General features: G+C 41.4%; 1 protein-coding gene and 2 non-coding genes across 9 annotated transcripts in view; all 3 read left to right on the top strand.

Annotated features, from left to right (window-relative positions):
- The window catches only part of PUM1 (pumilio RNA binding family member 1), a 71,005-nt gene that overhangs the window by 36,769 nt on the left and 22,083 nt on the right, over positions 1-12,153 (top strand). For 4 of the 7 annotated variants that reach the window (XM_085306221.1, XM_085306216.1, XM_085306217.1 and 1 more), the window contains exons 7-9: positions 1,330-1,423; positions 2,776-2,892; positions 8,247-8,398. In XM_085306221.1, the coding sequence (XP_085162347.1) occupies positions 1,330-1,423; positions 2,776-2,892; positions 8,247-8,398 (363 nt within the window). The remainder of the gene's footprint in view (positions 1-1,329; positions 1,424-2,775; positions 2,893-8,246; positions 8,399-12,153) is intronic. The other 3 variants (XM_085306220.1, XM_085306219.1, XM_085306218.1) reach the window with 2 other exon arrangements.
- Positions 1,651-1,736, top strand: LOC146595199 (small nucleolar RNA SNORD103/SNORD85). The gene has a single exon (XR_014895996.1). It is a non-coding gene; the product is annotated as a small nucleolar RNA SNORD103/SNORD85 (small nucleolar RNA).
- On the top strand, positions 6,270-6,355 carry LOC146595198 (small nucleolar RNA SNORD103/SNORD85). Its single transcript, XR_014895995.1, has one exon. It is a non-coding gene; the product is annotated as a small nucleolar RNA SNORD103/SNORD85 (small nucleolar RNA).

Below are 12,153 nucleotides of genomic sequence, written 5' to 3'. Positions count from 1 at the left end.
TTTTCCCCATCATGTTTGCTATCTAAACAGCACAGTTGCTCATCCTGCTCTTAGGAGAAGCAAGTCCAATTTTTTACCTATAAGAAAACACATTTTTCAAAATGGTTCTATGCTTCTTATTGATGGTTTTAAGTTTCTGCCCAAAGTATGGGCAGAATTAATATTGCTTCTTCCAATACCTGAAGCAACTTGGTTGTTGCTGAACCAGGACAGTGCTAGTGGGTGCGGAAATTGTAGAGCATTCAAGGTCATGCTTTTCAAGGGAATAAAGAGAAAAAACACTTATCGCAGCAGTTCATGCAGTGGTTCACACTTTGAAAATAATCACTTCTAAAAGTAAGCAGGGTTGCTTTGATTTTTGAAATAGCTCTTCAGCATGTATGTTAAATGTTTTAACTGGAGCTGAATGAAAATCAGCTGAAGTTATAATTTAGAGAGCGAGTTCCATTTGCTTACAAGCATCTAGCTGAACCCAGGAAGGCAGGAAATAGTAGGGATCGGGATGGATAGAAAAAAAATGTTAAGTAAAAATACTCTATCTTTAAAGACTAATGTAACTTTATTTTTTCTTGTTGAGAATGACTGTTCTCAGTAATATTCTACACGACTCCCAAAGATTATTGTGAGCTATTAGCTAGGTAAAGTTACTGTGCTTTAGATGACTTACCACAAAGTCCCAAGATCTGGTTTTTGTCTGTGGTCAGAGAAGAATTTACGCTCCTTTCCTGGATTTGCATAGATGATATTGGAGACGACAGGCAACCAGGTAAAGAGAGCGTTGTCCTGGGCTTCATAAATTCGTGAGTCTGGAGCACTTCTGAAGCTGTCTCAGGAGCATCATCTCTCCCATTCCTAGTTTTACAGTCTGCCTGCTGTCTCACTGGCCATTTCCGAGCATCTGTGAAAACAGCATTGGGTTGCCTGGGGATCTGCCTGCATTTTAATGTACCTAGTGTTGTTCAAGACCTGGAAGCGGTTGCGTGAGCTGCTAGTGATCTGCAGGCTGCAGTTAGAGGATGCGTTTGAGGAAGAATTGGAAAAAGGGGGTTTGGGACATTGCGTAATAGCAGAACAGTGCTTTGGGATTTGGAAGGAAAACTCTGGCTGTGGTTTGGCTGTACTTTAAGGATAGTTGTTCAGGTGGATTAACATGAGCAATTGGTTTCAAAGGGGGAGGGGGTTGTGTCCTTCTGAGATTTTCTCCCTTTAAAGAGGAATGTCTGTAGTTGCAAAAATACACCTAATGTAAGGAATTGCTTTAACAGGAAGCAAGAGAATGCTTTTCTGATGCATGAGTAAAGAACCATATTTGTTCTTTTGCCCCTTTAGTTGTTCCAAAGACCGAATGCACTTGCTGTTCAGCAGCTAACAGCCGCGCAGCAGCAGCAGTATGCATTGGCAGCTGCCCATCAGCCTCACATAGGTAAGTCTTGCACTTATTGAATTACATTTTATTAGACTTACTCTCTTTAGTCCTCAATATCTTGGGAAATGGCAGGGAAAAGGATTGTTAGGCTTCAGAGAATCCTAACTATGTTTTTGCAGCCAGTTAGTAATTGAAACACAAGTGGAAGTATACTGTTTGAAGATTTACTTGAAAAAATCTGGAGATATCTTGTTGCACACTTTAAAAGCTGTAGAGCATTCATGTCTGGCAGAAATGACACTCTTGCCCTGACTGCGAATGCTGTTCAGTAATGAGAACGTTTTGAAGTACTTGCTTGCTCTGAGTCAGACATGAATTAGGGTAAGTACCAGAGTGAAGTGAGGGGAAAATGCATAGTTCAGTGTATGCCTGATTATATTTCCTGTGGCTCAGCTTTAAAATCCATTTTAAAATAGCAACAGTATAGAATTTTAGGCTTCCTTGGGTCTGACTTTAAGTTAAAGATATAATTTATGCTAACACATGGTTCACATTATTAAAACGATATGGATTAACTGGGAAGAATGCCCTTAATCTCATGCATAGAAAAACAGGAGAACTGTAGAAAGCTACATGTGGATGATGAGAGTAAAAATACTATATTATCTCAGGGTTAAAAGACTCTAGAAAAATCAGAATTAAACGATAGTTTTCTTCTTACCTAGAAATCCAATATAAACTTATTGGAACTTTTTCAGCCCTGTGCAGTGCACTTTCATGTTTATTGGAGTTCAGGCATAGACCTGAATTAAAATTCTTTTTAGAAGCTTTTTTAACTCACCTTTTCTCTCCTCATCTTTCCTTCCCCTCTCCTTCCCCCTTGGCCCCAGTAATTTCTCTGATTAAAACGCTTCTTTGCAGAGGATGATAATGCCTATACAGCGCTGATAAGTAGTCACGTTAAGTGACTGCAGTGTTATCCAGACATACCTGAGCTGCTTTCAAACTAATTAATTGGAGTACAGGAACTCAGCAATTAGCTAAGATTAATACCTAGCTGGTGTTAATAGCCCCCTAAACAGTAAGGGTGTATCTGCACTGCGGAGATACCTGCGCAGGTATGGGTATTGGGTATAGTTTGTTTTGCCACTTTGGCCTTCCATATGGGGCACTTCATCTCTGGAATTGAATTTCATTTATTTAAATCCTCCATAGGTTGTTGTAATAACACTCTGGGAGATATAATAATTGCTTGCTACCTATAGAATACTACACGTAAAAACCTTGAAAATACTAAAGCAACGCAAGCATTTGTGTTCCAGTCTGCTTAGTCAGTAGGTTTTCCATCCAGATTATTGCAAATATTTTGGTAGGGCTGCAGTTCTAGTCAAGTTTGTTTTTACTGACAGGTATGTTTTCAGCAGGTTTAGCTCCTGCTGCCTTTGTACCCAATCCATATATCATCAGTGCCGCTCCGCCAGGAACAGATCCATATGCTGCCGGACTTGCAGCAGCCGCAACCTTAGGTGAGACGCTTTCAGTTGTCTGTGCATTCGGTGCCATTTCTGTACCTAAACTGTTCTTCAGTCTGCACTGATCATGGCTATTAAATATTAGTACATTGTAAGTTTTGTGGAGAGAAAATAGTGTATCAGTGTAGTACTGAAGCAGAATTTTACTTGAAAACCCTGAAAACCCTTGAAAACCAGATTAAATACGATAATTATTGTACAGCACTTGTTAAGGGTCCTCATTCTGTTGAGTACAAGAACCAAAGCAAATGTGAGATGAAAAACCTCTAGAGACAAATGTTGCTACACGTTTGGGCTTTTTATTTATTTATTTATTTTTCTTGTAACTGACAGTAGTAAAAGATGTCTTTGAAAATACACTTGTTAGAATGGTGTAGGATGTGTTTGCTGCCAGGAAAATTATGTCTTGTTGCTGTTTGGCTTGATTTACTGCATTGTATCCTGCAAATGATACCTTTCCCATTTGCTAGATGTCTCTTAAGAATTTATGCTTTTTAGGCTCTTTGGGTAAAAGCATCCAATGTCTGCTGTGAGGCTGATAGTATGAATATGTAGTTTTCCAGATGGCAGAGCCAGGATGGTGGTTCTTGTCTTCACTTAAGATCCTTCTCCCAAACGTTCTTGTATCGGTTTCCAAATTCCTTCTGACTGTCATAGCCAAAATTGTTGCATCTTGAGATGACAGCTCGGTAAAACAGCTTATCAGACAGTGTGAAGAACACATTGCATGCTGAACTTTAGCTGCATATGTCATAAAGTTCTGGCCTAAGCAGTGAAAACAAAAGAAAAATGTACTTGTGGAAGTTTATATCCATGCTTCACTTTACTTGAGCCACCTGGAGGTGTCTTTTCAATTTTAAAAAGCATCTGTTGAGTTCAGAGTAGTAGAGCCTCCGCAAAAGCCCACCACTATGCTGCCATGTTTGATGGCTTTGTGTGGCTTTTATATTTAATGCAAACCTGTGCAACCAAGGCATAGCTTGTACCAAATCTAAACCATAAAAACTTGGACAGAGTGCTAAATTCAGCACAACCACTCAAACGGTGTTGTAGGTTTGGTACGTGACTCCGTCATGTTTAACAGCTGTTACATAACCACTGCTTAGCTTTTAAGCTTTGAGGCCAATCTAAGGTCAAGCTCTGAAATGGGATTGCAGCAACTGTTACCAGGTTGTATGGCATATTTCTAATGGACCATATAAAAATATGTTAAGAATCAAGATAATTTTAAGATATGGGCTTTGGAATTTGTTGGCTGTCACGAATGTGTATGCTGATTGCCTAATAAAAATGAAAGGTAAGCATAGGTAACAACATGTTGTTGGCAAACAAATGAGGCAGTGATTAAATGGAGGAAAGCCAAGAGCTCGCCTACAAGGATGTTTCCAGTAGTCCACGAGTCAATAAACGATCATGTGATGATGACTGTGAAGCGGTGAATGATCACTTTGATGCTTCTGAAGCTAGCGCTCATTCTGTAAGTAGTACGCTGAAGTTTAGTGGAGCAGGAGGTCGGTGTCTTGATTTCAGAGAAGAGACCATGTGTAACTGCTGCCAGATTTCTGGGAAGCAATAAACATCTTCTGGTGGACCGCTCTTTCCTTTTCCTTAGTGATGCTGAAGCTGCAGTTGCCTGAATCTCTGAGACATTACAAATTTGAACTAGGTAATACGCACCCCAGAATACCTAAAGCATCTCAAAACTATGCATCAGAATCCGTATTTTAACAATTTTTAATCCTTATGACTCTTAAGAAGAAGCGATGTGTAATCCACTGCAGTGTAGTTAGTGTGACAGCTCCGAGCAATGTTTGCTACTTCATCAGTTGTGTTGGGTTTTGGACTATAAAAGCTAAAAATGGCACTGTAACAACCTTCACTTCTAGTTGGTGTTTGTTTTAGCAAAGGAATCTTTTCTGTCTAGACTCAGACAATTTGGAAAGTCTTTTCTAGGTAATAAGAATGAGTGATACACTGGAGAGGTGTGGAACTACTTTAGCTATTTAGAGTTATGCCTGAAGTCCGTCAGCAGAGGGGCCTCCTTGATTTGTGTGGGAGTGTTAAATTCGGAGGACTTGCAGAAGAAGTTAATGGAATGGAAGAAATGAAGTTAGAGTTCTTGGAAGTTTATTGTTCACTGTCCCTCTTAGAAAGCATGGGAATATGCCTTTTTTATGGCTAATATAATTTTGCCAATTAAGGCTGAGCTGCTTTTTCATGATTATAAGACCATCAGCGGCCTGATAATACCTTTGGAAAGAAAAGAGTGTCAGTGTTTTAAAGAATAGCAACAGAGGGAAGGAAAAATATGCGTATGTCGTTACACTGTGGGGAAGATGCTGCTGCCTGTAAGGAGTGTTTTGCAGTTACTTTCTATCACTTTAGAAAAATGTCACTTAAAAAATCTTGCCTTTAGTAAGACAAGATGAGCAATGTGGATTCCCTGTGAGGTGATATGCGGTATGGTGGTATGGGGGGTAGAGGTGTTTCTGTCCTTTGTAGAAAAGTGGATGCTGGAATAATCTGGACAAAGGAGAAACACAGTGCTTCTAAATTAAAGGTAGATTCTGTTTGCTTATGTTTGTATTACACTCCTCAAAGCTTGGGTTGCTTTGAAGCCTTATCCACTTGGTGCTGATCCGTGCCCCGTGCAGAGCCAGCTTGGAGCTGGAAGCGGGCACGGTTGCTTGCACATCCCGCCTTGGACTGGGACATCAGGGAGCGTGTGCAGCTGGCTCTTGCCCGACTGGCTTGGGCACGGTGTCACACAACGTGCCTTCTCTCCTGATCAATGTGCGCCCCAGTAACGCGTGGGCAGCGTTTACGTGGGGCTGCTCCAGAGCCACAGAGTTCAGCTGTTTCCCAGCCCCGTCTGAAAAAGACTCCAGTTCATGGACGTCTGTGGCTGCAATACAGTTAATTCTGAAATGATCAGCTCGCAAGTGGAGAGTATTTAGTTAAAACCGCTGTTTGCAACCTTGCATTTTTTCTGACATGGCACTCCTGTGTTGGGTCACTATTTACCCTGGTGGTGACCGAGACCTAGTCCTTGGCAAGAAGCCTGGCACCTTTGGTGCCATTTCTGCAGGGAACAACAATGGCTTCTGGTTGAAGAGGGTTGAGTGTGGAGGCTGAGATTAAGAGGAAAGATTTTTGCTATGAACACACTTGCAGATGAGTTTGCTAATGGTCCTTGAAAGGACTGTTTGTTGTGGCTGTCTGGCTGGTGCATGACAGAGTGGTGGGAATATTTGATTTCAAAGGCACTAGAATGGCTTTTATTTCTCGGGTGTGTGCGTGCATCTCTAAAAAGTGTAAAAGCAAGGGCAGCACCTCTTGAAATGAAGAACCATCCTGCCCCTTTGCGTAGGTCTGGCAGTGATGACCCACTTGCCCTCACTGAGAGCACCGTTCGATAATGAGAGCCTCACCGCGTACTCAGGTGGGCTGAGCCAGGCTTGCGGAAGGAAGGATGCAGAGCTCTTTTAAGCGCGGCTGCCTGCAAGCTTCAAAGACTTTCATCTCTTCTTTTTTCTTTTTAAACACTTGAGGCTTTTGCAGATCTGATGAGCAATCTTTAGCTAGGAAGAAGCCATCTAGATATGCTTGTTTGATAATTAGAACCATGATTAAAATTAACTCAGAGAGATACCCAAATTTTGCCCAGATAAAAGATACTGTGACAGCTTCCCCAGTACCTTAAGGGCAAACACAGGCTGGTTATTTGCCTAAAATGGAGCAGTTAACTACTTTTCTGTTGAGTGCAAAAGCCTCCTAGCAGTTGGTGTCTGATCTCCATGGACTGAGTATAAACAGGTAATAATCTACTTGATTAGCTGCCTGTCCATAACTATTTAAGTTGAGAAGGGCAGTATCATTGTGGGACTGCTTCATCTTCTGCAGGTTGAGTGGGTGTTTTTTCTTAAAAAAAAAAATATATAGTTACTACTACTCATAAATTTCCAGATAATAAGATATAAAACAAGTGGATGCTGCTTAAAAACATATCTGAGTGAGAAAGATGAGTTATTTTTTCTGATAGAGTGTACACAGTAAATCTGATAGGGATGGATTTCTTAGCCGATCTTTGGTGTGAGATACAAATTTGTCCATAAAATCCTAAATTGAGGGAAATTGCAATGATTAAAAAACAAACAAAACCACACAGAACGAGAATAACCATATCACGTGTGAAATTAAATATGAATGTAAAATTTGAAATGAAATATGAAATAAATATTTTGAAATGCTGCTGGATTTCACCAGCTCGCAGTATTGATTGTAGGGAGCAGTTCGTGCAGGAGAAATCTAGACTGTTGTGCAACGCATTGCTTTTGCATTGCTTTTGTGTTACGTAGCAGTTCCATCTGAGACAAATATATGTTATTTTAAAAAGTACTTAATGTTTTCCCCCTTTTTGCTGTACCTAAACTACAGTCAACAGTGTCTTTTTGTGTTTCCCTTTTCACTGTCATCCTCCGCTTTTCTTGGAATAGCCATTTTACTTGGAATAATTTTAAGTCTTGAGGTAATCATCTTCGTCATGTGTCTTAAGTTTGTTCTCCTTGTGGTGTCTTGCTGAATTGAACAATATAATTAATAGAAATACTTAACTGGTTAGTATTTCAAATGCTGTTTCTGTTAATAGCTGTTTTTACTCTGCGAAAGAATGTGTGGTTCAAATTTATTAAATTCTTGTTTGTTCTGCAGTCTCAAATACAAATGTGGGACTCAAACAGACTAGCAAGCTTGAAGTTACTGTTGGGAAGGAAGCTGTACAACCCTTGGGATAGGGGATGTATTTGCAAAGCTATAGTAGTACTTCCTTGGAAAGGTCAGGAGAAAAGTAAGATACGGAACAGATGTACTAAAAATATTACTGGTTTTGCATATATGTTATTTTGGGGGAAGAACTGAACCATTCAGTGTAGAGTACTCATTTCTTCTTCCATTTATGCTAGTCTTCCCTGGTGAGAATTATTTAAGGATATAGGCTGCTTTCAGCAGCCTAAAAGAAGCCCAAAAAACAACAAAAAAAACCTCTTCCTTCATTATAAAACAAGGGCTCAACAATAGAAACATGAAATTTCAGCATAATTTCAGCAGCAGAATTTGACCTGTTCTGATAAGGTACCAACAAGGAAAACATGAAACTTCAGGTCTGATTTGTAAGCAGTTTTCACATGAGTAACACGAAGAGCACAATCCTGTTGTGATTTGCAAAGGATTTAAAGCAGGTTGCCTTAAATTAGGATTCGGTAAATATGACGTGCGAGTATTCTTGGTGACCATTTGCTGTGTAACGGTTGTTGCTGCAGAAATTTACTGAATCCCCTTTGGCATTTTAGGCCCAGCGGTTGTCCCTCACCAGTACTATGGAGTTACTCCTTGGGGAGTTTATCCGGCCAGTCTTTTCCAACAGCAAGCTGCAGCAGCCGCCGCTGCGACTAACTCGGCAAATCAGCAGACCACTCAGCAAACCCAGCAGGGACAGCAGCAGGTAAGTGGCAAAATGCTTTGCAGGTAAAGCCGTTTGCAGAGGAAATGGTTTTGAAGACTTACGGTTTTGAATGACCACTTCCGACACTTGGTTGCAAGCCTTTGCTTTGGCCTTTTGAGGAAAAGGGAGACAACTGTTTTCTGTGCACTCCATCACTTCCGTGTCGTCATGTACTTGGAGCATGTTGCTTGCGGCGGTGAGGTGTGTTGTAGTGTTGATCTGAATTTGGTAGCAAAGATGCAGCAGATAGGAGGCAGCTCATGCGTTCTTGCTGCTCCTGACTCGGATAACCCATTCCGGAAGCTGCTGCCAAAACAGTTGAATGGGAAGATCTTTTCTGATAGTCACAAAAACGTATGCTGATAAATCAAAGGCAGTTTTAGGCCAAATTTACATGTTTCCTGCTGAAAATAAAGATAGAAATAATGCAGGAGTAGTATGTTAAAGAGGAGAAACTGCATGAAAAGCAGAACTGAAAACAGTTTGTGTTAACTTCTTGGAACCTGCAAGCTTGTTGATCTATATTGCAGTCATGTTGTTTAAGTGTGCCTTTTCGTGTTGAGTCCAAGTCCTCTCCTGCATTAGCTTTTTGGAGAAAAATCTCTTAAGAACTATATATGAGAGACCAAAACATAGTAACAGACTCTCTACTTAGGCCTAACTGAAAAGACATGCACAGAATTTGCCACATTTGGGATAGTTAAGACCAAAGAGGTACATACGTCGGTCAAAACAACAGTAAAAAAAAAAGTACAATAAATGACGTGACGTGAATTTTATAGACAGATGTGTGATCACACTTCATATCAAAGGAATGGCCTGGACAGTTTATAAAAATGGTGAGCTATGAAGTTGTCATATTGGCGAAAACTCCCTTTTGGTGGAATGACCATCTTAGAAACTGGTTTTGTATTCGTCACTGTTTTGAAGGCTATGGCGAACATGAAAAAGCACGTCAAATCCTAAATGTTGGCAAATGGTATGTTCTCATCTTTAAGATGCTGTTCAATATAGGTCACACTTAACACTAGTCTTCACACCCACCCCCACCCACCCACACCCAGGGGGAAAAAAAGGGGGGGGAGTCAAAACAACAGCAGAAAGGATTAGTTTGGCATCCATGTGAGAACTTTGGGACAAAAGACGAGTGCAAAAAGATGACAAATTTGCAGTTTTTATAAGGTCAACTGTGCAGCTGCTTTGCTTTAATCTACAAATTCTAAGAAGAGAATTTGATACCTAAAAGAAAACTGATGAAGCTTTTCATAGGAGCCGCTGCTTCCCCTTGAAGTGATGAATACTCAGACATGGTATCTACTTACTACAAAACAGAGCAAAGAAAGGATCATTGAGAGGTGACTGAGGGGAAATTTTTCCTTGCATATTACTGCAAATCATGTGCTCGGTGGGGTTTGCACCCTCTTAATCCACTGGCAGCAACAAAATTTTGGATTACACAGCTTGTTCTTGTACTCTTTCGTGGGAAGCTGTGTATCTTTTGATGAATCACAGTGCAATTTCTTGTTCAGTGTGTCTATACTTGGAAAATTCTGAAAGCATTTAACCTAGTTAAATTACTGACTTTAGCTAAAATAAGCATTTTAAAAGTCTGGTATTTAGTCAGAGTTGCGCCTGTTCAGTGCAGATGACACAAATGTGAATTTAGTAACTTAGTGCAGGAGAAAGTGGAATTGAGAGAGAAGAATTAACACGGAACAATAGGTGTTTTCCTTTGCTATAATGAAAAGCTGTCTTAAACATTTTATAAGGTTGTATGGCAGTATGAATTGCTATATAAATCAGCACTAAAAAAAAAAAATCCAAACTTTCAGACTACATTGATAGCAAGAGTGAATTATTGGGCTTGGAGGTATCTAGGTAGTCTTGTTTCAGGTCTCATTCCCGTTACAGCCATGGTGGGATCGAAGCCGCCTTTCTCCTGCCAGGGCTCAGGAAGGCCTGGAAGGTAGAAGCCAAGAACTGGACTCAGATTTCTGTTAGTGACTCTCTTTCACAGCCCTAGCTAGGTTGTTTAATAGAGGACTGGTGCCTGGAAAAAAAAAATAAAATAAAAAATTACCTTAATGATACTACTGAGCAGCAAGGAGGCTCCTTCACCTTGACGCAAAGCATTTCTTTCCTGTCCTCGTGCTTTTGAGACCTTACAGCAGGTAGTAATTGGCACGTGAAGTTGTTACCTGCTGCCCAGAGAGCCGCTAAAGCATACAAAACCCACCGACGTTCTGCACTGTTGTAAGGCCCTTTCGGATAACGAAAGCAATGCTGTTTGACACCAGTGATTCTGGAGCAGTGATCAGAAGGAGAACGCTTTGCTCCTTGGCAAAGTTAACGGTCAAGCCTCGCCTCCTGGCCGGTCACTGGTGGGAGCGGATTGAACAGACCTTCTGCACGTGCACGCGCGCCCGGGTAAAAGAGAGTAAAAATGCGTGAGACACGTTTGCTTTGGGCTTTGGCCTTCCTGCTTGGGAGCCTCTCCCCTGTAGATAAGGTGTGTGCTAAAAGAGCTTTTCCAAAGGCCATTAAAATTAAAAAAAATCAATTATCTGTAGCCTTTTTAGTATTTTTCATTACTTTTATAGCCATAAAGCAGGCAGGAAAGGGGGCCCGCGCATGTGGTGTTTTTAATGCAAAGCTTTCTTGTGTAAGATGATAAAGTATACATCTTTTTGGATCAAACTTTTCAAGGAAGTGCTGAGGCAAATGTTTTGGAAGTCTAGAGTGATGATGCTGGGCTGTTGATTTAAGATGTCTTAAGCATCACAAGAGGGGTGGTACAGTTACAAAAACGCCTCTGTTTCCCTTCCTGCGGCCCGTCGTCCATCACGTACGTTCGGTACAGCACGCCCACGCTGCGCGTGCTTGCCGAGCGGCTGCAGCTCGTGGCGCTGCCCGCGCTGGGAATAACTTAAAGAGTTCATGTCCCAGCTTTGGCAGAGATGGCCAGCTCTGAGATAGATATTTAAATTTGCTAACTTTTCGCTATCCTCTCCCTGTCAGTCAGTGCCCAGGGTCATTTCCCCCTCCCCCCCCTTTTAATAGCTTTATTGGGTGATGCATGCGATTCCACTGACTTGGTGCAGTGATGCTCACTGAATACCCAAAGACAGCACTTCTTTGTAATAAGCTCACCTCGCAGGCGAGTGCAGACTCTTGCATCACCACTTGGTCTGCAAAAGCAGACTGAGCCTGTCGCAAGCAATTACAGGAAAGGTCAGTTTGCCATTTGCCCTCTTGCAAGCGTATGCTAAAACCGCAAGAGCTACATAGAAAAGACCGTGTGTGACCTTCTGTCATTATTTCCAGTGAGTAAGTGTCATGTCACCGGGCCACTGTTTCAGGCGTGGGCCGGCAGGTTGGAAAAACCCGTGCTACCTTCTGTCGTCAGCCCACAGAGCCCGAGTCGGGCGTTCTTGTATTTCTGCTCAAGTGGGCTGGTTTTAAATGATGCTTTTACGGTGGAGACCGAACGTTAGCCGTAATGGGACGGATGACTTGCAAACCCTTCTAACAGGGGATGATTATTGAAAGCGTGTCAAGATAACGAAGAAGGCCAGAAGATGAAACTCTTCCAGAGCGTGTTCGGTAAACTCAAGAGGGGCGATATTATTTGTATTGGGTTTTCTGCTTTTATCCACAGTAGCAGCATTAGGGCTTTTGGTGTAAAGGCCGTTCTGAGCAAAGGGGAGAGATCGTCATGTGCTAGCCGTGACGTAGCAGCCGTTGTGTACCAAAAC

The sequence above is a fragment of the Rhea americana genome, unplaced genomic scaffold (assembly GCF_003343005.1).
Source record: "Rhea americana isolate MKP2758 unplaced genomic scaffold, rheAme1 scaffold_234, whole genome shotgun sequence".
In the NCBI taxonomy this organism is placed as follows: Eukaryota; Metazoa; Chordata; class Aves; order Rheiformes; family Rheidae; genus Rhea; species Rhea americana.
This window is presented reverse-complemented; position numbering and strand designations above follow the sequence as displayed.